This window comes from Vombatus ursinus, unplaced genomic scaffold (genome assembly GCF_900497805.2).
Source record: "Vombatus ursinus unplaced genomic scaffold, bare-nosed wombat genome assembly UNPS02014807.1, whole genome shotgun sequence".
Taxonomy (NCBI): domain Eukaryota; kingdom Metazoa; phylum Chordata; class Mammalia; order Diprotodontia; family Vombatidae; genus Vombatus; species Vombatus ursinus.
Window position 1 is genome coordinate 17,192,289 of NW_020954585.1, and position 26,503 is coordinate 17,218,791.

The window sequence follows — 26,503 nt, forward strand, 5'->3', positions numbered from 1 at the left end:
ATGATTCGGGGGATCGAGGCAGGTATGGCGGAGAACCAGTCTCCGCTGCTCCAGCAGCAGCCGCCGCCACCGCCAGTCATCTTTTGCCATGATTCCCCCAAACGGGTCCTGGTGTCGGTCATCAAGACGACTCCGATCAAGCCCAAGCGCAGCAGTGAGCAGGAGCCACCGCCGCCGCTCATCCCAACCAGCCCGGGCTTCAGTGACTTCATGGTGTACCCTTGGCGCTGGGGCGAAAACGCGCACAATGTGACGCTGAGCCCCGGGGGGCCCGGCGGGGGCGGCTGCTGCGGGGCCTCGGTCGTGGCCACCTCCCCCGCCTCTTCCTCCGTCAGCACCCAGCAGCCGCTCCGGGGCCGGGGGGTACCGGCCTCCACCGTGGTGGCCACGGCAATCTCCGGAGGAGAAGAGGAGGAGGAGGCGGGCAGCCCGGACAGCAGCCACCTGAGGGTGAGTGTCCCCGAGACCCTGGAGGAAGGAGGGGGTGTGTCGGGAGGAGGAACGAACGGGGGCAGCTTCGGACCCGTTAACGGGCAACTGATGCCTGTGTAGGGCAGGAGCGGACGGGGCTACGGAAAACTGGACGGAGGATCAGGACCGGGCGCGGCGTGAGAGCCGTCCTCACCCCAGGCTCGCCCAGCCTGACACCTCTGTTGGGGAGGCGGAAGGCCGGGTGGAGCGGGTCTGAGTCTCCTCCCAGCACCCAAGACCGCGGGAATGGAACAGGGCGGGGCGGGGAGGATTTTAAAATGCTGGGGTTGCTTCCTGGGCCGGCGGCAGCTGCGGAGGCGGCTGTCAGGATCGCCGACGTCACAGTCGCGCGCCAAAAAACGGGTCTGGCCGTCACGCGCCCCCAACCTCTGGGGAGCCGGCGGCTGTGGGGGCGGGGCGGGGGGGGTGGTCAGGCGCGGGGGCGGGGCGAGAAACGGGCGCTGGGGCGGAGGCCGCGGCAGCGGAGGGGACAGCAAGCTGTGGGGACCGGGCGGGGCGGGCGGGGCTGCAGGAGGGTCAGGCCCTCCCTCTAGGGCCGCCCTCGGTGCCTTCCTTCCTGACCGAGGCCGGCAGAGAAGAGGTAAGAAATCGGCCCTCTCACCGGTTGTGCCGGGATCGATGAGACGCCGGTTCAGTCCAAGCCGATCCTGCGGATGGTCCGGGACCGAGAGGCGGGGAAGGCCCCTTGGGAGGAAAGCGCAGGGAGCGGAGCCCGCGTCGGTCACGCCTCGGTCTCCCCGGGTCTTGGCCGCTACTGGGGCCGCGAGTCGTCTTGGCCCTAGGCCCGCGGCCTTTATCCCACAAAGACGGCGGCGTCTTTGGGGCTTAGAGTTAAGAAGGGAAATGAAAGTAACGGGAGCGCCCCGGCGGCCGCGCTGCCTGGGATGTGCAAGAGTAGCACGTTTTAAAACGCAACATGTTTTTTCAGAATGTAACAGTTATTTTAGATTTACTAGTTGCTCTTTATTCAATAAATAAATTGTTAAGAGTCTTGTCTACGTGTTAAGCCCTTTGTTAAACACTAGAAGCTGTAGGAAACAAAGTTTACACCGTCTGTAATAAAGAAGTGCAACAAAGGGCACCAGATTCGACGGGAATTCAAAGGCAGAAGAAATGACTCGGGTATGGTGGTGGAGGAAGGAAAGGATGTTCTGAAATGCTTCAGGATGGGATAATATTTAGCTGTTTTTAAAAATGGGTAGAGTTTTTTTTTTTTTTAAATGGTACTCTGAGCAAGGGGATAACAAGGAAAAAAGCCTGGGGCATGGGAATGGGTATCCTGCCAGGCTGCCTGAAAAGGTATGGCTTATGAAGGAGACTAATAGGAAGATTAGGCCGAAACAGTATATTAGGGCTAAACATGAAAGGCATTAAATGCCAGGCTAAGCAGTTAAGGCTTTATCTGATAACATCTGGGGAGCCATTCGGAGGGATTCAATCAGGAAAATAACACGACTTAGAACTGTTAGAGAGACATTACTCTGGCAGCACCGTGAAGGTTTGGAGGCAAGGAGGGTAATATCAGCAGTTGAGGTAACAAGTGATGAGTATCTAAACTCAGATGGCATGCAATGGGAGTGGAAAGGAGATAGGAAGGGTTGGAGAAAGATTGCAGAAATGTATAGGACAGCTTTTTAATGAACTGATTGGATGTTATAGGCAAGGGAAAAAGTCAAAAATTTCAAGTCTGGGTGGCTTCATGAGTTGTGGTATGGTGACCAAAGAAGATTTTTAGGGAGGCATTGGGTTGGTTTAGGGACATAGTAAATTTGTGGTGTTAGTTGGGCATGTAGGTGGAGGTGCCCGGAAGAAAGTTTGGAAACCTACAGGGAGATCAGAGCTGGAGATGGTAATTTGTTCGACTTCAGCATTGAGGTAATAGACTTCCAATATGCAAGCATAGATTATGAAGAGGAGGCAACTTTTAGAGTGAAGAAGGGGAAGCAAATAAATGTAGAGGTAGATGGGAGAAATTAGGAAAGCTCAGTATTATGGAAAAGGTGATTTTAAAAGGTGTGAATCAGTGGTGTCATGTAGATAAAGTGAGAGAACTCTGAAAGATAGTGGATATTGTGTCTGAAAAACAGTACCTGTACTTTAAAAACAACTGATAACAGTTTGTTTTGTCAGCAGACAACCATCAACAGATACCTTTACAAACTTATTTACAAAAGTACACATCCTTTAGAATAATAAAATTCAGCATTAGTAGGGACCTAAGAGGTCTTCTAGTCTAACCTCTACCTGGAAAAAAAAAAGAATTACAAATCATCTATCTATCCTATACTTGGAGATCTCCAGTAATAAGGCTACTACCTCAAAGAACACAAGACTGAAGTCTTCATAAAGGCTGATGTAAAAGCAATTTTGCTGGTAAACTGTGACAACAACACAGTTCAAGTACTTTAAACACCTTTAGATGACTGTGCTTAAAATATTACTTTTTTAAAGGTTTGTTTGCTGAGAAAAGGAAGATGATTATCCCCAAAACACCTATAAAACCTCCCTTCTAAAAATAATGTTTTAACAGTGCCTTTTTTTTTCTTTTTTTCTCTGATGTTGTTTCGAAATGACCCAATCCACCATAGCAACTGAGTGCAGTTAAATAAAACACCAGGATACAGGCTATGCCTAAATACTCACACTTCATTCTGTTCTTATAGTTCACCATTCCTTACCTATAGTCCACCATTTCCCTGTTGAGACAAGAAAAGCAAACTACCTTCATCAGTTCTCTGAAGTCAGCATTGGTTACAGCATTGATAAGATACCTGATGTCCTACAATATTATTTTCCTTTACATTATCGTGGTTATTGTGTTAAGTATTCCTCCTTATTTTGCTCATTTCGCTATGTGTTCCCAAGTTTCTCTGTATTCTTAAGGCACAGTAATATTCTGTACATTCATATATGACAATTTGTTCAACCATTTCTCAAAGGATATGCACCCACTTTGTTTCTAGTTCTTTGATCCAAAAAGTGCTTCTATAGGTATCTATAATAAAGTTAATTATATAGGAACTTTCCCTCTCTCTCTGACCTCCTTGGGGTTAAAGATGATGTCCTGGTGATATGAAAGCTTCCAGCTAAACTCACTTCTCTTTAAACCACTTCAAGTATAATATGAAACAAAAAAAAGTCAACAAAATCAGCCAACTAGGCTTTATTAAGTTCCTGCCCTGTGTCAGGCACTGTGCAAGGTGCTGGAGATATGGATACAAAAAGGACAGCCCCTGTCCCTAAGGCACTTATACTACTAGAGGGATATACAACATTTTCATCGATAAATAAACAGAACACATACAAAATATACAGTGATGGGGGGAGGGGAAGGATGACATTAACAAGGGAGGGGAAGGGTATCGAGAAAGGCCTCTTGAAGGACGTGGGTGTTCCAAAAATCAAAGGACTACACTATCTTAACCCCTCTTCAGTTATGAAACAGATCTGCTTCCCTCTCTTAGCTTTGGTCTTCTTTACCAGGTAACAATTTGTTTTGGTTTTCCAGTCACTTTTTATCAACATTTATTCACTTATTATCAGAATTCAGATGAGACCATGACTGTAGCATTAACTATTTGCATTACTGTAAACATTACTAGTGGCAGAAAATCAATTCCCACAGCTTAAACTCTTGCCATTGCAGCCCAGTCTGCTTTGGTATCCAGATAGTTGGAGCAAGCAATGGAAGTTGCACTGATGGCCATTATTCTTCCTCTTCACCCCTCACCCAATCCCTGAGATTTGTTATACCACCTTGTTGCAGATGTAATAAAGATCCTCATAACTGTCTACTCCTGCCCATATTTTTAAAATATTACTGTTTAATTGGTTAAGTTCTATCTCGGTGGTAATACCTGCTTTTTTCAGCATAGGAATGACTTGTTTCAAGCATAAAGATAATTTGAGATTTAGGATAAGCATAGCAGTGGAGTTTTTTTGGGGAGTATTAATTATACCTCCAGAGTAAGTAAAAGCAAACCAAAAGGTAGGGTGAATGAATCTAGTAACAGGTGGAAATCCATTTGAACTTTTCCATTGGTGATTTCCAGTTTTTAAAAGCTCGCTTAATATTAATATAGTTTAATGTTGTTAATTGAAGTTCTTGTGTGTTGTGCTTTGCTTTTTAAGGATATGTGTTATTTCATATATCTTCATGTGTATTTATTCAACCAACATAGTATTTTATGAACATAGCACTGTTGGGGTATAACACTTCACAGAAGAATACTGTCTTAACAGAGATAAGTACATGCACGTGAGGAACAGCAGCATAATAGATAAAAATAGATAAAGGCTTTGCACAGTAAGTGCTCAGTATTTGTTGAATTGAGAATTGAAAGGCAGCATATAATTAAAAAATTTGAGTGGTAGAAGTGACAAAAAATTTTAAGTTCAGGAAAGCTATTTGGAGAGATTGGAAAATCTTTGTGGAAGTTCAGTTTAACAACTGTACTCTTGAATTGTTGGTAGAATATGCAAACTGATTACATTCTTTTGGGTCAAATGCTTTTATTCAGGGTATATAAACACTATAGTTGAGTAAAACCTACTTATTCATAATTCAGTCAGTTGCTTTAATCATATTGAAGTCTAGTTAAAATCAGCTTCAGCATATAGTAGGTTTGATTGGCCAGCTAAGATCTGACAGTCATTCTGTGATGATCCACCTCCCCATAATCCCCCAGACTCCTCTCTCCAACAAAACAAAATAAATATGAGAATCCAGGTTTGACTGGGGTGGAAGCAGGGAGAGGTTTCTATGTTATTTGATATGGATGGTGGTGGCTCTTGGTGCTGGTTAAAAAAAAAAAAAGACCAAAACCTCTAGCAAAACTCAGGATGTGGTTGTACCCACAGTTAACCTATAGACAACTCCCTTTTCTGTAGAAAAAACAGTAAGACTGATTTCCTCCCTTTCCTAATGTCTTTGTCTTTCTATCTCTCTTGATCTAGCTTTCTCCTTCCTGCCACTCCTTATAGAGGGTAGTGGCATAAAATCTTGGTTTCTTATTCATACTTCAGCATTTGAAGGGTCTGTGATTTGATTAGTGGACCTTTGATTGATGGACCTTTCAGTAACATAGATTGCAGACCTACTAGAGGGAAAATTCCTCAAATTTCAGCCAACTTAGTGAAATTAAATGTCTTTTAAACTTTTTGAGGGGAAGTCCAAAATGAGATCTATGTGGTCCATCACTGGGCCCATATTCAAAGTCTTTACATCTTGTTAGGAACTGTCAGAACTTGTACTTAGCTGACATTGCTTTGGAGAGCCCAGGGTTGCTATAATGAACTTGGTTGTAGGATTTGATACTATGTAATTGTCAGCATTTTTATTCTAGATAAAAAGAAAAAGTTCACAGTTAAGTGATACTGTGCTTAGTTTTTGATACAGCAAATTGAAAATGTTTCATGTTTATTTCTCCTTATTTGCTTTAACAGGAAAGCATGACTTGCTTTTTGGCTCACTTTCCCTGCTGTAAGAATATACCTTTCTTACTTTGGAAGGGAATTTTGAGAAGTGTTATTTTGAAATTCCTCTGGACCTTAAATCTACACTCCTGATAAGAATTTTTACTACACATGCACACATATACCTGCAACTGGACAAGATAGATATTTTTAAATTGCTAAGTAATTTCAAAATTTGATTTTTAAGATTGCTTATACAAATAAGTATTAGATTCTATTTAACATTATCAAATTACTGGAAAATTTACACTTTGTTATTGCAAAATTTCATATGATAGGCTGTTGAAAAAATCAAGGGCATTTCAAATTGTATCAAAGCTAAAAAAGAATTCTTATCCAATTAATTAATTTTTTTTTGGCTTTTTGGTGAGACAATCAGGGTTAAGTGACTTGCCCAGCATCACACAGCTAGTAAGTCAAGTGTTTTAGGCCAGATTTGAAATCAAATCCTCCTGACTCCAAGGCTGGAGCTTTATCTACTGTGCCACCTAGTTGCCCCTTGTCCAATGAATTATTATGGAAACTGTAATTTTTTAGTACTATTATTACTCTAAAGGTTAGTGTCTAATCCCACAAAAGAAATGCCTTTTTCAGTATAGGGGTACATAGATTTATCCAATATTGTTTTTATATTTTGAACTGATCCTATCTTGATTTCAAATCCTTTTTGTTATTCCTTCCCACAAAGAATTAATTTTGTGAATCCCTGATTCTGTGTTTTTCTATAACAAAGGTTTTAAACAGAACTAACATAGTTAAACATCTTGTCAGAGTTCAGTATTTGCTGTTGCTTCAATGTTTGTGTTGTCTGGACACTCCTCTGCTTAGAACAGGGACCAGCAATTTCTTTAGCATGCAGAGATGCAAAATCCAGTCAATGGATACCACTGATTGTCATGGGCAGGTCTAAGGTATGTTTGTGAGGGAGGGAAGAGGAGGAAAAAAGCTAATATGATAGGGAGTTGGAGATGGGCAATAATAATCATTTCAGGTGCCACAGTTTTACCAATTTTTGCTCAACACTGATTTAATTGAAGGGCTACATAAGATCTTGACTCCTCCCATTCTTAGCAATTATTTGGATTTTAAAAATGAACTTACTCAAGAGGCAGCAACCCAGCTGAACTCTTCTAACATTCTCATCCAAACAACTTAAAAATAATGTGTCAAATTGAATTTTGGTACACCATAGCCAACAAAAGGTCAACATGAGACATTTTTCTAGTTCAAGATAGCTTAGAAGATTGTCAGGAAAGCTCTGTGATACTGGGCTGGCTGTGTTCAGTGGTAACACCAGCAGTGGACCTTGGAGGCCTTTGGGAGCTCTCAGCCCAGTGGCAGAAAGGGAATTGGACATCCGGTCAAAAAGACATTACACTCTTAAGGAGAGATAATTTAACAATTATTGGACTACCTGAAAGTCATGATAAAAAAAAGAGCCTAGACATTACATTTCAAGAAATTATAAAGGAAAATTGCCTCATTATCATAGGACCAGAGAGTAACATAGAAATTAAAAGAACCCACCAATCAAAACCTGAAAGAGATCTCAAAATGAAAACTCTCAGTAATATTATAGTCAAATTTCAGAGCTCTCAGGCCAAGGAGAAACTATTGTCAGAAAGAAACCATTCAAATATTGTGGAGTCACAGTCAAGACATGTAAGATTTAGTAGCTTGCATGTTAAAGTATCACAGAGCTTGGAATATGACATTCCAGAGGGCAAATGAGCTAGGATTGCAACCAAGGATAACCTACCTAGAAAACTGAGTATAATCTATCTTGGTGGGGGGAGGCAGGAGGGGAAATGTATATTTAATGAAATAGGGGGCTTTAAAGCATTCCTCATAAAAACACTAGATAGAATGAATAGAAAATTTGACATTCAAACACAAGACTCAAGCATAAAAAGGTAAATATGGCCAAGAAATCATAAGGGACTTAATGAGGTCAAACTATTCACATTCTTATATGGGAAGATGATACACATAACTCCTAAAAACTTTATCATTATTAAGTCAGGTAGAAGGAGTCTACATAGAGACAGGGCACAGGATTGAGTTGAGTATATTGGAATTATCTAAAAAAAAATGAAGGGGTGAGAAAGAGGGATGCACTGGGAGAAGGGGGAAGGGATAGAGAAAACAAGGGAAATTATCTCACATAAAAGAGGAAGGACTTTTACAATAGAGGGGGAAATGGTGGTTAATGTTTGAACCTCAGATTAGAGTTGATTCAAAGAGGAAGAATATAGGTACACTTTCAGGTGTGGGGTGATAAACAGGAAGGCAGACTAAAAGAGGCAGCGATCAGAAGCAATATAGATTTTTGAGGAGGGACATGGTTAAAAAAAAGATAGGAAGGATAAATAAAAGAAAATAGGAGGAGGGAAATACATAGTAATCATAACTCTGAATCTGAATGGGATTAACTCACCCATAAGATGGAAGCAGATAGCAGAATGGAATAGAAACCAGAATCCAACAATATGTTATTTACAAGAAACACACTTGAAATAGAAAGATAGACACACTTAAAATAAGGGACTAGAGCAGACTGTTATGCTTTAGCTGAGGTAAAAAAGTCAGGGGTAGCAATCATGATTTCAGACAAAGCAAAAGCAAAAATGGACCAAATTAAGAGAGATAATAAAGGAAACTATATTTTGCCAAAAGGTACCATAGACAATGAAGTAGTATAAACACTAAATATATATGCACCAAATGGCATAGCACCTAAATTCTTAAAGGAAAAGTCGAATGAGTTACAAGAGGAAATAGATAATAAAACTATACTAGTGGAGACCTCAACTTTCCCCTTTCAGAATTATATAAATCCAACCACAAAATAAATGATGACAAAATTAAGGAGATAAGTAGAATTTTAGAAAAGTTAGAGGCAGACTTCTGGAGAAAATTAAATGGGAGTAGAAAGAAATATACCTTTTTTTCAGCTGTATATGGTACCTTCACAAAAGTTGTATTAAGGCTTTAAAAACCTCACAAACAAATGCAAAAAAGTAGGAATATTAAATGTACCCCTTTGGGACTCTAATGCAACAAAAATTACATTAAATAAAAGGCCTTGGAAGCACAGATTAAAAAAAATTGGAAACTAAATAATCTAATTCTAAAGAATGAGTAAGTCAAAGAACAACTCATACAAGCAACAATTTCATTAAAAATAATGACAACAGTGAGGCAACATACCAAAATTTGTGGGATGCAGCCAAAGCAGTGCTTAGGGAAAATTTAAATCTCTCAATGCTTATATCAATGAAAAAGAGCAGATCAATGAATTGGGAATGCAGTTAAAAAAAAACCCTAGAAGAAGAACAAATTAAAAATCCCCAATTAAACACACAATGGAATCCTGAAAATCAAAGGAGAGATGAATAAAATTGAAAGCAAAAAAAAAAAGGTTGAACTAATAAATATAACTAGGAGCTGGTTTTGTAAACTAATGAAATAGATAAAAGATTAGTGAATTTGATTTAAAAAAAGAAAAAATACCAAGTTAGCAGTATTGAAAATGAAAAAAGGAGAATGCACCACCAATGAAAATAAAATTAAAGAGATTATTAGGAATTATTTTGCCCATTTATATACCAGTAAAAGTGACAATCTGAGTGAAATGGATGAATATTTACAAAAATAAAAATTATCCAGATTAACAGGAGAAGAAATAGAACACTTTAATAACCCTATCTTAGAAAAAGAAATTGAACAAGCCATAATGAATTTCCTAAGAAAAATCCCCAGGACCAGATGGATTTACTAGTAAATTCTACCAAACATTTAAAGAATGTTTAATTCTAATACTATATAAACTATTTGGAAAAATAGGTAAAGAAGGAATCCGACCAAGTTCCTTCTATGACACAAATATTGGTTAAAGCAGGGAGAACAGAAATAAAAGTAGGCCAATTTCCCTAATTGATACAAAATATTGATTGATATTGATACAAAAATCCAAATAAAATATTAGCAAGGAGATTACAGCAATATATCACAAAGATCATACACTGTGACCAAGTGGGATTTATACCAGGAATGCAGGACTGGTTCAATATTAGGTAAAGTATAATCATAATTGACAATAACAGTAATAACAAAACCAACAAAAATCACTATTACCCCAATAGATGCAGAAAACTCTTGACAAAATATAGCACCCATTCCTATTAAAAATACTAAAAAGCAAAGGAACACATGGAGCTTTTCTTAAAATAAGTGGTATCTATTTAAAACTATCAGCAAGTATTATCTGTAATGCAGATAAGCTAGAAGCCTTCCCAATAAGATTAGGGATGAAGCAAGGATGTCCAGTATCACTCCTATTATTCAGTACTGTACTAGAAATGCTAGTTATAGGAATGAGACAAGAAAAAGAAATAGAACAAGAATAAGCAACGAAAAAACAAAAAACTCATTTTTCAGATGATATGATTGTGCATACTTACAGAATCCTAGGGAATCAACTAAAAATAACTGAAACAATGAACTTTACCACAGTTGCAGGATATAAAATAAAGCCACATAAACCATCAGCATCTCTGTATTACCAACACAATCCAGCAGGAACAGATAGAAAGAGAAATACCATTTAAAATAACTACAGACAATATAAAATTCTTGGGGAGTCTACCTGCCGGGACAAATGCAGGGACTAGATGAGCACTATTACAAAACACTTCACACAAATAAAGACAGATCTAAACAATTGTTGAAATGTTAATTGCTCGTGAGTAGGCTGAGCCAATATAATAAAAATGACAACTCTACCAAAATTAATTTACTTATTCAGTGCCATACCAATAAAACTACCAAAGAATTATTTTGCACATCTTGAAAAAATAACGATTCATCTGGAATAACAAGAAGTCAGAATATCAAGAGAATCAATGAAAAAATGTGAAGGAAAGAAGTCTAACAAAATCAGATTTCAATCTATATTACAAAGTAGTAATCATCAAAACACACTCTGGTCCTGGCCAAGAAATAAAGTAGTAGATCAGTGGAATAGATTAGGCACACAGTGTACAATAGTCAATGCCATAGTAATCTAGTGTTTGATAATCCCAAAGATCCAAACTTTTGGGGTAAGAACTCCCCATTTGACAAAAAGTGCTGGGAAAACTGGAAAGAAATTTGGCAGAAAGTAGGCATAGACAAACATTTCACATGGTATGCCAAGATAAGGTCACAGTGGGTACATTAGATATATAGGGTGATAGCATAAACAAAGTGGGGGAACATGAAAACTTCAGCCTGTCAGATCTATGGAGGGATTTGTGACCAAACCAAAGAGATGATCACGGCAAATATAATGGATAATTTTGATTACATGGAATTAACATTTTTGCACAAGTAAAACCAATGAAGCCAAAATTAGAAGGAAAACAGGAAAGAGGAAAACTTTTACATTAAGTTTCTCTGATAAAGGCCTCTGATAAAACACCTCTCAAATATATAGGGAACTGAGCCAAATTTATAAAAATAAGAGCCACCCCCCAAATGATAAATGGTTAAAGGATATGACCAGGCAATTTTCAGCAGAAGAAATCAAAGCTATCTGTACTCATGAAAAAAAAAAGCTCTAAATCACAAATACAAATTAAAACAATTCTGCAAATTGAAAGAAATTAAAATCCAAACCTATCAGAGTGGCTAATATGATAGAAAAGGAAAATGAAAAATGTTGGAAGGGATGTGGAAAAATAGGGACACTAATACATTTTTGATGTCATTGTGAACTAGTCCAACCATTCCAGAGAACAATTTGGAACTATACTGAAGGGACTATGAAACTGTGCATGTCTTTGGACCCAGAAATACTGCTATTAGGTCTGGATTCCAAAGAGACCAAAGGAAAAGGAAAAGGCGTATATGTACAAAAATATTTGTAGCAGCTCTCTTTTTTTTTTTGTGGCATAGAATTGGAAATTGAAAGCATGTTTGTCAGTTGGGGAATGGCTGAACAAGTTGTGATCTATGATTGTGATGGTATGCTACTTTGCTATAAAAAAAATGTTGGGAGGTATCATTTCAGAAAAACCTGGGAAGACTTATATGAATAGATATAGAATGAAGTGAGAAAAACCAGGAAGCACTGTACACAGTAACAGCAGTATTGTAATGATGATCAATTATGAAGGGCTTAGCTATTCTGATCAGTATAGTGATCGAAGGCAATTCCAAAGGAATCATTAGGAAAAATACTGTTCACCTCCAGAAAACTAATGAACTGAGTGCAAACTGAATCTTTTCACTTTTTAAATTTTTCTTACTCTTTTTTTGTTGCAACATGGCTAATATAGAAGTATGTTTTGTATGATTTCACATGCATAGGTGATTTATTGCTTGCCTTAATGGGTGGGGGAGGGGTTGAGTGAGTGAGAAAAAAGATGCTCATCTAGACTTTTAAAAGCTTTTTGTGGATTGTTGTGGATAGAATCAATCAGTAATCAAATATACAATCAATTTGTTCTAGGATTAAATAGATAATTGAAATCCATTGGAAAGAAAATTTTATTCCAAAATCCTTTCTCATAGGAAAATGATATATTCTCTCTCTCTCTCTCTCTCTCTCTCTCTCTCTCTCTCTCTCTCTCTCGCAAAGCAATTGGGGTTAAATGACTTGCCCAGAGTCACATAGCTAGCACGTGTCGAATGTCTGAGGCTGGATTTGAACTCAGCTCCTCCTGACTCTAGGGCTGGTGCTGTATCTACTGCACCACATAGCTGCCCCCCAAAATGATATATTCCATAAGTTAACTGTGGATCATGCATGATACCTGTTAACTGATTTTTAGTAGCTTTGAGCTTTAACCAAACTTGGTATTTGAGCTAAATATTTGTTGATATTGTTTTATGAAATTGCAGCATTACGTATAACCATTTAATGCCTTGTGCTGTTTCTTTTGTGGGAGATGGGGAGGAATATTGGCTTTATGCTAAGCATTTCTATATAAGTTGCATAAAATAACGATGTTTAACAGAATTTTTTTTATTCCCCCTTCTAAATGCAGGATGGGATCAGACGTGGTCGACCCAGAGCAGATACTGTCCGGGATTTAATAAATGAGGGAGAACATTCTTCTAGCAGAATCCGTTGTAACATCTGTAATAGAGTATTTCCGAGGGAAAAGTCTCTACAGGCACACAAAAGGACTCATACTGGTATGTAGAGCAGTTTGTAGAGCAGTAAATATACTTTACCTGAAATCCTTAAAAAATTTTTAGCCATAAGAATATACTTTTTAATTGAAAAATACATCTTTCCTGTATTTATTACCATTCTAGTATATTGGTTTACTAAGTGAAGGGCAGTATCTTCACAATGACTAGACGGCCAGCCTGGAAGACCTGAATTCAGGTCTTATCTGTGATACATATTAGCTATATGACCATGGGTAAGTGGTATAATCTCTCATTTCCCCTTGGCAATTCATTTTAAGATTTATAAATTATAGAGAAGTTGTTGCCAATCTGTACAGGAAGTTCCCTTCACCAACAAAACCATATATCCAGACCAAAAAATGCAAAGCTTTTACAAGTATGGGAGTAGAGAAAGACTTACTTGTGGAGGTAGGAGGAGGATGGAAATATATGACTTACATTGTTAATTCAGGGTCATTCGATAGATATTTGTACAGACATATTGTTACTAAACTGTTATGTAACTCAAACTACATATATTGCAATACTCTGTTAAATTCATCTGTTTGTACTTGTTGCAGTGAATTATTTATTTGTAAACAAAATATGAAAATGGATGACAATTTGGACAGGCTTTCTGAAAACATGTTATTTCTACCAAAAAAAAAAAAAGATCTACCAGTGCCCCAATAAAGGATTCATTTGCTGTAGGTCAATTTGTAGGTTCAAAATTAAAAAGTATTTTTTTATTCTATTGTTAATTTATTTATTTTTAGTTTTCAACATTCACTTCCACAAGATTTTGAGTTCCAAATTTTTTCCCCATCTCTTTCCTCCCCCCAAGATGGTGTGCATTCTATGTACCCCTTCCTCCATTTTGCCCTCTCTTCTATCACCCTGTCCCCTTCTCTTATCCCCTTCCCCTTCTATTTTCCTGTAGGGCAGGATAGATTTCTATACTCCTTTGCCTGTATATCTTATTTCTCAGTTGCAGGTCAAAATTAAAAATATTACTTGAATATACTTAGTTATCTCTAATCCAGGACATAAAATTTTTTTTAAAAATAGAAGTTATAATTTCTACTCTGCCACTCACTGATATCTCAAATGCTTCTGTTCTGATTTCTGACTTTATTGCTTAACTGAAACTGCACATTTCAAACATACCAGTGAACTTTTAGTTGCCAAACCTAATGACCTTTTCTAAATACTCATCCTACTCAACTTCTTGGCAGCTTTTGACCACCCTGTTCTCCTGAAGAGTCTCTTTGGGTTTTTGTCATGTTGCAGTCTCTTGGCTCTTCTCATACCTTTCTTACTCTTTGTTCTCTGTCTTCATTATTGGGTTGTCGTTCATACCTTACCCTCTAACAGTGGTTGTACCTTGAAGAGTTGTGGACCCTCTTTTCTCTCTATACTTTCTCTTATCTTGTTGAACTTATCAATTCCTATGAATCAACTATAATCTCTAAGCAGATGTTTATATTAAACTCCCAGATGTATATGTTAAACTCCAGTTTCTTTTTTGAGTTATATAGTCTCTTTTCAGCAATTGCCTATTAGACCTTTCAAATTGGATGTCCAATAAGCTTCTCAAGTTTCACATATCCATATATTCTCCCCCAAACCTACCTCTTGCTCCAATTCCCCTATTTTTGTCAGTCACCATCATTCTAGTCATGCAGATTTGTGACAGTAGAGTCATCTTGGACTTCTTATTTTTTGTCATCTCAGGTACGATTTTATTGATTCCACTTCTACTTCTTTTGTATCCATCCTCTTCTGTCTACTCACATGGCCACCATCCTAGTTCAGGGCCTCATCACCTCTCACCTGGATTATTTCAATTATCTTCTATTTTTCAAATCTCTCCTTCTAGGCCATCTTCCACAGAACTGCCAAAATAACATTCCTAAAATACAAGTCTGAACATGTTGCTGCCCTCAGTAAAATTACAATGGCTTCCTATTACCTCTGGGATTGAATATAGACTCTTTGGTTTGTCATGTAAAACTTTTTACAACCTGGCTTCAGCTTACCTTTCCAGCCTTACTATACATTAATTCCCTTCATGTGCTCAATAGGTCAGCCAAACTGGCCTTCTTACTCTTCCTTACTTAGGACATTCTCTCTCTGTTTTTGCATAGGTTATCATCTATTATTTCCTTCTTTTACCTCTATTTCTTAGAATCCCTAGCTTCCTTTAAAGCTTAGCACCAATGCTACCTTCTACATGACATCTTTCCTGTTTACCACTGGCTGCTAGTGCCTCCTCCATCAAATCATTTATTTAGAGCTAGTATGGGGTAGTGGATAGAATGCTGGATTTGCAGTCAGGAAGACTTGGGTTCAAGTCCTATCTCAGACACTTTCTAGTTATAAGACTTTGGTTTTATTACTTATGCCTTCTTTTGGCCTCAATTTCATCATCTATAAAACAGGGATAATAATGGAACCTACATAGGGGTAGGGGCTTATATTAGATAATATATGTAAAGTACTTTGCAAACCTTAAAGCCCCGTATAAATGTTAGCTATTAGTGTTTGCATATCTTTTGTATCTTCTTATATTGTACATCTTTTTTTCCTTAATAGAAGGAAAGTTTCTTGAGGCCAGGAATTGTAAGTGGTTTTAGCCAAACCAGCTTCTTGAAGGATTCAATACAAGTACTTTCCAGTAAAACATCACTGATTTTTTTTGGGGGGGGGGCAAGGCAATTGGGGTTAAGTGACTTGCCCAGGGTCACACAGCTAGTTAAGTGTCAAGTGTCTGGTATGAGACCAGATTTGAACTCAGGTCCTCCTGACCCCAGGGCTGGTACTCTACCACCTAGCTGCCCCAAAACACTAATTAAAAGGCCAGTCATATCATATTTTAAAATGAATAGTCATTGTTTTTGAGGCACATATAACAAATCAAAGTAAGCTAAGTTCATTTTTTCTGATAATCATATTTACATTTACAACTTACAAAGCATTTTTTTACATAATAATTCTATGAAATAGGTAGTACAAATATTACTATTTTAATTTTATAGATGGGGAAAGCTTAGATAAGTAAAGGAACTTGCTCAGTCACATAGCTAGTAGAAAGTGAAGTAATGGAGCCTGAGTCCACACTTTTCTCTTGGAGAATGTGTTTTGTTAAATAGATGAGACTGATTTATAAAGAGGTTGTTCTTTAGATAATTTGAACATCTCCATATAACCTGATTATCATTATTAATATGTACCATCTCTAGGAAAAAGAATTTACTCTTTAAAGTTTTTTAGAGGTATTAATGACAACTTAAGATTCAAAAAAAAACCGCATCTGTCCAATGAAACAGAGTGAAAGTACCAATGTTTTATTTGTTACACTATTCCATCTACACATTACTCTTTTTGGAATTATATTAGTACACTCAAATACTAAGTATTTATGGACTATCTACTATGTAACAACAATTGTAAATGCTGTGGGCAATAAAAAAAAGAAGTAAATGATAGTGTCTTTGCCTTCAAAGGTTTACTATATAGTTAAGGAGGTAAGACTAAGACATTAAATAACTGAAAACAGTGAAAGTATTAACTTGTGTGATACAAGTTGTTAGTGGAGAGAAGGTGAGAGATGTGAGGTGGGGTGGTAGAATCACAACTGATTGGATAGAAGATTTGAAGGAGAGAAAAGAATTAAAGATGACTTTAAGGTTTTGAGATGATGATACCCTCAGTAGAAAACAAACCTCTTTTTTGGAGGAAGGGCAAGCTCAGTGTCGGGGTCAGGGGGTGGGAGGGAGAGGATGAACAAGAATTACTTTTGTGTTGGAAAGTTTCAGATGCCTATGGGATATCCAGATGGTAATGTCCAATAGGCAGTTGGAGATGTGTGGGATTAGAACTCAGGAAAAAGAGTAGGTTTGGATATTCAGGGCATATAAGATTGGTGGTGTAGGAACATTTTCCTGGCATGGTTATACAAGATGAGTTTGAGAAGAGAGTAAAGGGAGGCACAGAAATAAAGGCATTGCTGTAATGAGATAACGAGGATTTAGACAAGGGTGATGGCAATGTGGATAGAGAAGGGATGGATAGAGAAAAAATGCATTAGGAAGACTCAATAGAATGTGATGACGGACAGATATAGGGAATGGAGTATAAAGAAAAGATGTCTCAAGATTTTGAGTCTTGGTGATTTGAAGATTAAGCCCTAATAAAAACATTGCTGTGTTCATAGGTAGCTACCTGACATTACTAAAGTGAATCCTTTGTACTTCTGTTTCTGGTGTCCATTTTAGGCTGAGAAGAGTCATGGTTGTTATTGTTTATACTTATTTATCCTGGATGCAATTATTTGTTTAAAAGTTCTCTTTGTTTTGTAGGTGAAAGGCCTTATTTGTGTGACTACCCAGACTGTGGGAAAGCCTTTGTTCAAAGTGGACAGCTCAAAACACATCAACGTCTCCACACAGGAGAAAAGCCTTTTGTTTGTTCTGAAAATGGTATGTTATGTTCTTAGATCTTAAACTGGTAGAATGTTCATACGGGTGGGTATGATTATATGCAATGTGAGTTAAGGTTTAAAACATTTCTCACTTAAAAGAATGTACTTTTTTGTAGTCTTTAGAGTTAGCTTTATCAAAGACATCTTGCTTTCATTGCTTTGCTACTTGCATGTTTTCTGTGGAATGTTTGGTTTTAAAATATTTAAAATTAAGCTTATTCCTATTTTTTAAAGTGGTGGTGCTATATTCAATTGTAGGTGATTAGAAGAATAATTGTAGCTGATATTTAAATAGAACATTAAATTTTCAAAGCACTTTTCATGTAAGTGTTATTTATTATGATCTGTACAACAACCTCGTGAGTTATATAGTATAAGTTTTATTATCTACATTTTACAGGTAAGGAAACTGGGTTAAATAACTTTTCCATATTATACAAGCTGTAAGTGTTGGCTGGATTTGAAACTAGGTCTTCCTGATGACAAGTTCAGTGTTCTTTTTATTACTAAATTCTATATTACCTGATATAGGAAAATTCTGACAAAAACAGGGTGTTAAGATATTTCTTTTTCTTATCATTCCTTAGAGTTTTTATTTATATAACTCTGGTTCTGATAACTTTTCCCTCAAACTTGTATTTTAAGGATGCTTAAGTCGATTTACACATGCAAATCGCCACTGTCCTAAACATCCTTATGCAAGGCTGAAGAGAGAAGAACCAACTGATGGACTAAGTAAAAATCAGACTGCTGACAACAAGGCTGTGGCTGAGTGGCTAGCAAAGTAAGTTATCTAAAATTCAGTGTACACAGTTTACAATAAGCTGTATAGTTAAAGAACAAAAGCCGGAGGCAAAAGTGTAGAATTTCAATTTATGATGAAAAGAGGTAGACTATTGGGTGGAGGGGGTCTGCTGAAACAAGATTCTAAAAGTCACAAGAAATATTTTGATATTTAAAAATCAGTGGCAAAATTCATGCTTTAGAACAATGATTCACAACTTTTTTGTATATGTCAAAAAATTTCACAGAACATCTTACATGATAATAAAAACAATAATAATACATGATAATCCATTGATTGAGAAAATACATGACAACAAAAGATTCCTATGAATTAAGTAATGCTTAAATGAATTTGTATTTTATCAGTTGCGAAAGCATCTACATATATTTGAAAAATAGCAATATGTGCTAGATATTGCACAATTCTATTCTTGGAAATATATTCTAAATATGTTACTGAAAAAGAACTATTTAAAGATGTTTATTAACAGCATTATTTGTAATTGCAGAAAACTGAAGCTAATTAAATGCCCACCAATAGGGCAAATGATTAAATAAATTGTTATACATTAATATAATGTAACACTTTAATTAAATTATATAAGTAAGACAAATATGATCTCCAAAGGATCTTTATGAAATAATGTAAAATAAGAAAAACAGAACTGAAAGAACAAAGTACATACCAACTTCAAATTTATGGTAATGGACAGAGATACCTGATGGCATCTTGGAGGAAATGACTAAAAAGTTATGAAATTTTATGCTTCAAAATTCTTTTTATATAAGTTAGATAATTGTAAAGCAAGTTTAATGTATCATATTACTGTTGGACATTAAAGTTTATAAGATTCAAAATAATAAATGAGATACAAAAATACTGACATGTAAGGCTTCATCTTCTAGTTGGGTAAATATACTTGAGTAAGATTCTGAATGCCATTTAAGTTAACTGAAATATAATCAGTTATTAACATCATATGAAAAGTTTTTTTTATGTAGGATTTTAAATAGCATAAATGTTCATCAGAACATAACTCTGGTGCTGGAAAAGACATTAGAAGTTATCTAATCCCACCCATCCCTCCTCCACCCCCAGTTTTATAGCTGAGAAAAGTAAGTCTCAGAGCAAGATAAGTGGCAGATACAGGATTCAAACTTAGGTCCTGTGACTCCAGATATAGTTCTCTTTCTACAGTAATGATAACATATTTTTCCCTCTGATATCTAACTAACATTAAACTTCAACCACACATTATCAGAACTAAATTTATAGCAAAAATACTCTGATGCTTACATGCTATTATAAGATCAATATCCTCCCTTGTAAGGGAGAAACTCTTCTGATTCTCTGGCAAATTAAATATTATAAACAACATTTTGGGATCCAAATGTATGTACCTTTTCATTTAGAACATCTAAAAAAAGTCACATGTTTCTGATGGTGTCATTAATTGATGTTTTATGGTAGAGTGCTATGGTAGTTGCTCTTAAGGTATTATCTTTAGATATTAGCTGTGTACCTTTCATATCACTAACTCATCAATAACTTTTACCTTTAAGAATCTTATGTTGACTTTTCAAATTGTTATGCTTTGTTATCAGAAATTTCAAGGTAATAGAAAGTTTGAGAAATGAATGGTAAGTTCATTGCATTCTGTCATCTCTTTTGAATTAAAGAGTTGAAAGGGACCCCAGTGGTCATTTTGTCCAAGTCATACCTTCCAAGAATTCCCTTTGTAACATCTCTAAGAAGTGGTCTTTTAGCTTTTACTTTAAGACCATCAGGAGGAAGAAAATCCTTCCTGAGGCAGCTTATTCTACTTTTGATTACCTTCTACTCACTGTTCCTACTACTGCTTTATGGTTCCAATAAGAACAAGTCTAATAACTCTCCCACAATACAAACTTTAAAATATTTGCAGACATTTTCTCTTTCCCCACCTCATCTTTTTTAGTTTAAACATCCTTTGTTCCATTAACCAGTATTAGGAACATGAGGATAAAACATGATCTTGAGATTTCTAATCATCCTGGTCGTCATCCTAGATGCTTTTCAAAACACAGTGAACAGAATCAAATGTTGTATTGTATGTATGGTATGACTAGAAAAGTATAGCAGGATTGTCAGTATGATCAATGTGTTTTTCTTTGTCCAACCAAGGTTACACAAACTTTTGTTGACTACCAAATTGCCCCCTTGATACATTGAACCTGAAGCACTCTGATATTCCTGTGATTTTTTTTTTCATTTTTTCTAACCCACCTCTGCTTTTTTTTTTTTTTTTTTTTTTGCTTTTGGAGGCAGTTGGGGTTAAGTGACTTTCCTGGGGTCATATAGCTAAGTGTCTAAGGCTGGATTTGAACTCAGATCCTCCTGACTCCAGGGCCAGTGCTCTATCCACTTTGATACCTAACTGCCTTTCCTCTCTGCCTGATACAGTTATCCCTTCTACATGTCAGGGATTAGGAGCATGGCACTTCCACAATCTGGAAAATCCATGTAAAAATTTTGGCCCTTCCATGGTTCCAGAGAAAAACTTTGAATTATTATGGTATTAAAAGATAAAATATGTTCATATTATATATACTATACATATATTTTATGCATTTCTGAGTTTCTAAACTTCTTCTGTGTCTTCTGCTGAACTTCGAGTGTTGTCTGCAGCTTCCACAAAACTCCCCAAAAATTCCCATTTAATTTCTTATCCTGACCCTTGTTTTATCAAAACTATGATGGGGAAAGTCGCCAAGTGGAAGGGATAACTGTACTTGAAAAGTTGATCTTTTCTGTAGGACTTTGTAGTTATCTCCATTTTATCTTACATGATTTGGCTCATCATTCTAGTCTGATAGCAGTTTAACCTTTTATTTCATTAGAGTTTTGGTGGGGTTTTTTGGAGACTTGGTCTCCCTATCTTGCCCAAGTTGGAAGTTCAGCAGTCACTCATAGACCCAATCTCACTACTAATTGGCACAGGAACTTTGACCCCTTTCAGACCTGGGTCAGTTTGTCCCTCTTTAGGCACTTTGGTGCCCACCTTCTCTACTACCAGGGGTTTATTATATTGGTGTCAGACTTAGTCTGGATGCCTGATTGGCTTTAGCTACTGTGCCTCAGATGTCATGAACCCATAAGATCCACCAGCCTTGGCTTCCCCTGGGCAGGGATTACACATTCGCCAATGTCAGTGTAGTCTTCATATGCTTATTTCTTAAGATTGGTGTGAGGAATAGAAATACAAAACTTGTTTTTTAAAATTTGATTTTTTTCCTCCTTCCTGAGCAATTAGCAGGCCTGAGAACATTATATAACAGAAATACTCAAAATGAGCAAGGGGACAGGGTACCATTGTTTTTTAGGAGACCCTAAACTTTTTTGAAGAGAGGCAATGTGCCATATTGAAGAACTTGCCTCTAGTAAAGAAGGCATGGGTTCAAGTTCTTCTTATTCCATATTGGCTGTATGACCCTGGAAATTGATTTAACCTTTCAGTATCCCAACTCTAAGATTCTACATTATAGAGCTGGTGCTCATATGCAGAATGCAGAATGGAATTTTTTAAAGGACTCACAGGACCAGATCAAAAAATATGCATTTACACATCAAACATTTCATATAACATTGCTTTGATTGTGCCACACACCTCAGAAACCTTCATGGTCTCTTCATTGCTTACTGAATGTAGTTCAAACTCCATAGCTTGATATTTAGAGTTCTCTACAATGATGACAATTTTGTCTCTAGTCTAGACTTAACTGGTCAAGATAACTGAAGTAGGAATTAGGAGACTGGGTTCTAGTCCCAGTTAGGCAATTGTTAGGCAAGCCATTTTATCCCTCTGGAGAGCTGAGTTTCCTCAACTGTAAATGAGGTGAACTAGATCTCTTAAACTGCTTCTAGCTGCAAGATATTAAGATCAACCTTTTCAGTGTTATCCACTAATTCCCTATAATACCCTCTGCTTTAGTCAGATTGATCTGCTCCCTGTCTTCTAAATACAGCCTTATTAAAAATTTTTACTAACCTTTGCTGATCAATATCCTGGTTATCCTTCAAATGTAGCTGATATGCCACTTCCATGATACCTGCCTTATGCAGCTACATTTTAAGCTTCTGGAGTATAGACACCATATCTTAATTAACTCTTTATATCCCAGAGGGATAACAGTGACTTTACACCTAATAGCCATTTAATAAATGGAGTTTATGGGTGAATCATCTCATCCAGGAGTTCTTTCCATTAAACACATAACACTAAATTCACTCATAGCATTTATAATATATTTATTTATTTGTGCATATGTCATATTTTGTTACTCAGAACATAGACTGAAACCTAGTGGACAAAGGTACTGTAACTTATATGTCAGTCAATAAACATTAGTGCCTATTATCAAGCACTGGGCTAAGTACTAGGGATACAAGAGAGATTAAAAAAAAAAGCCAGTCCCTGTGTGAGAGTGCCTAGAGCCATGCTTTGCTTGTGGTAGGCATCAAATGTGTGGAATGAGTGAATATTGATTGGTAATTTAAGTATGTTTAAAGTAAATAATACAACTTGAAGGGGTACTATGAAATCAATGTATCCTCATTTTTTAAGGTATTGGGAAACAAGAGAACAGCGCACCCCAACCTTGAAAGGAAAGCCCATTCAGAAAGCAGATCAAGAACAGCAAGATCCTTTGGAATACATTCAGTCTGATGAAGAAGATGATGAGAAAAATGGGGCTCGCCGACTCCTTCAAGAGCAGCGGGAACGTCTGCATGGAGCTCTTGCTCTCATAGAGCTTGCAAACCTGACTGGAGCACCGCTTCGTCAGTAGCATGAGAACTTCAATCTTTCAATGTACAAAATGTACTGCCCAGCTTACTTAACAAGTAGATCCTTGGGCATAAGCTAAGCACCTTAATTTGCTTATCATAGGCTGCTATTCTGTAGAAATTTATGAAGAATGTTATTGCCCCAGAACATGGGGTGAGAGAGAATTGCACTTTTTTTGTATGGAAATGATTAGATGTAAAGTTTTAAAGTATTTTGTAAATATGGGACTGCACAGTGCAGTATTAAAAACTACATAGTGTGGGAAGCTAGATTTTGCAAGTTTAATGCATTCATTTGAAGCAGTTCTCACAAAAAGCACTTTTCAAGTATGACACTTGTCTGAAAAACAGAATGGTACTCATAGCCAAAGAATGTCAAAATATATTATTTATCAAAACATTAAAAATGTATATTAGTATTTTTAAAATACTGTAAACAGTAAAACAGGCAAGAGAGTACTAATATATGCACATATATGTACATATATGTGCATATTTATACTTACATACATGTAAGAAATATATTTTAATTGAAAGATAGTGTGCCTAATGGGGGGCAGAAAATTGGGCCATTTTGAAAAAAAGTGTTCTAATTTATGTGCTAGGAAACAGCTAGTTATTTGAGGGGATGGGATTAACAGTTCAGGATCTTTACTGTAAAAACAAAATCAGTCTGACTCTATTTGTCTGGGGCTTTAGAACTCAAGTCAAATTTCTAGGCCTGAAAAGTACTTGTGACATTGGGAACTTTTGCACATTACCAGATTCTCATTTGCTAAAATTGAATGATTAGCCTTGCAAAGTCTAGGTGATGTGATAATAATTGGTAATATTTTTTCATATTACAGGCCCTGTAATGAGATTTGGCACTTGGCTTTTGTTAATAAAAGGGAATATTTACAGGGTTATTTTGATTTATAGTGAACTATTTTAGATCTGTTAGCAAACACTAAATGTTAACTGTATGGCTTATTTAGAGATATTAGTGAATAGAAGCCTCCATATTTACATTTTCAGTGCATCAAGTCACCTTATTGCTTTACTTCAGAATAACATGCCAAGTTATCTTGTGTTCACTAAATTTAGCTACCAGTTAAACACTGAAAATATTAATTACTCAAATAAGTAGGCTTCTGGAGATAATCACTACTGCAAGTGTATTAAAATTATGTAGTGGTTTTATGCCATTTCCCCAAATAGATTAGGCTATGAAACATCATTTAATGTACTTAAGCATGAAGAGAAAAGACAAAAGCTAAGCAGTCCATCTCTTGTGTTAAGTTTCATCATTTTGGCTTTTGTTTTAAGCAGTGACTAACAAGCATAGCACCATAATTTGTAGATTGCTTTAATTGGTTAACAGAGTAAGCATCAGAATAATAGATAAAGTTGGGCTATTTCAGCTTTTTTTTTCTTAATTGAAATGATATCTTGCAACTCTAGTTTAAACATTTTAGGCTTCTTTTTCCAAAAATCCCAGTGTGTTGCAGTACATAGACATCCTGACATGTGGCCATGGGGAAGGGGATGCATTTAATTGTCAAGACACGTAGCTAAAGAATACGAAAGGAGTTATGATACTAGGGAATAATGTTTATGATGAGGACATACTTTGAAAATGTAATTCCTCTGTACAGTAGATTGCCAATCTTGAGGTTGTGGGGTTTTTTGTAATAGAGAATTTATATTTGTAAAAGTATGAGAATTTTGTTTGTAATCTGGTACATAGAATTTTAACTTGTTGGAGCACTTAATCTAAGCAGTAGTAAGAGAGGCTGTATCATCGAAGTCATGAAGATTGTTGTCTCAAATGTTACCTCTGGAATTTCCCCCTCAAAGTAAACAATTAAAATTGGCCAACTGAGAATTAGTTTTAAAAGAACTGAAGAGCAACACTCTTGTTTATCTTGGGACATTTAAGCTATTCTACATTTATCTGGCAAAGCATGGGTAATAACAATTTAAGCCCTAGTGCCGGTATCTGACATTGCATAGGAAATAACATTTAAAGTCTTGAAAATTAAACTTTTTTGTTCTATAGTTTCTCCAATCAGTTCTTGCTAATTTGAATAGTTTATTGGCAACCATATTTTAATTGTATAATTGGAACAATTTAATAAATTATTTTAAGCACTTGACTACAGTAACATTAAAATCTTCCTTTTTTGATATAAGCTATATTCTTTGGCACAATATTAAATTGAGGTCTAAAATTGGAAGCGTATTAAGTCTGCTTTTTGTTTTAAAATGTGGTTTACATTAAAAAAATTTTGAAGTTTTTTTATGCTTCACATGGCAAGGTTTATTTTAGCATGAGTTAACAGCATAAAAATATGCTGTAATTTTAATAGATGTTTGAATAAAAATTCATTTTCACTTTAAATTTAAAGTATATGGCCATTCTTATCTAGTTTTTACTAGGTAGGTTTTCCTCTATGGTTCATTATTAAAACTGTTAAACTAAATTTTGTTTACTATGTTACAACTATTCTCCCAATGCTTGAAAGTATTGATAAAGTTGATTTAGAAAGCCAAATGGATAAAAGTTTGAAACTACTCAACTGTATACTTTTAGAAAAGACGAGAAAAATACACAGGGTTTTTACCCTTTTTTGGCCCTCTCAAAAGTTTACAGATTGTTTATTTAATTTTCCTTTTATCTTATTTTTCTTCTTGGTCATCCATAAATTATAGCTGATCTTTACAGAGAGCTTTAAGATTTTAAAGTATTTCATGTACCTAATCTCATTTGATCATCACAACAACTCTGTATGATAAATATTGTAGGTGTTACCCCATTTTACAGACGAGGAAATTGGAGTTCAGAGAGATTAAGCAATTTGTCTACCATCACACATCTAATAAGTATCAAGATGGGATTTGAACCAAGGGCTCTCCTTGACTCTTAGGTCCAGCATTCTTTCCACTGACCCACACCTCTTCCCTAGATGAGCAGAAGCAAGGATAACATAAAGCATTTAAAATGTAGACATACTGCCATAATTTGAAAGAAGAGGTATCATTAAGTTTACAATTTTAAAAGCTCCCCCTCCAACCCCAATATTAAAGTGATAGGTTGCCACAAGCCTAATCAATGTCTTTTTTGGAGGTAGTAGGGTGTCCCAACTTGAGATTTCCTCAAGTTTTTTTTTCCCTCAGTATAAGGGACTCCTGGAGGAGAAATTGCCTCTACCAATACAGATCAGCAACAGAGTCTTAGTTACCCAGGCACTGAGATATTAAGAGACTGGCCCAGGGTCACATATCCTAGATGTGTCAGA

The 26,503-nt window shown here is 36.5% G+C and overlaps 1 protein-coding gene across 1 annotated transcript; it reads left to right on the forward strand.

Annotated features, from left to right (window-relative positions):
- ZNF367 (zinc finger protein 367) lies at positions 1–25,451 on the forward strand. The gene is made up of 5 exons (XM_027874829.1): positions 1–450; positions 12,999–13,149; positions 17,490–17,609; positions 18,257–18,395; positions 23,002–25,451. The coding sequence occupies exons 1-5, from the start codon at positions 1–3 to the stop codon at positions 23,222–23,224; spliced, it is 1,083 nt and encodes a 360-aa protein (XP_027730630.1). The 3' UTR covers positions 23,225–25,451.
- The last annotated feature ends 1,052 nt before the right edge of the window (positions 25,452–26,503 follow it).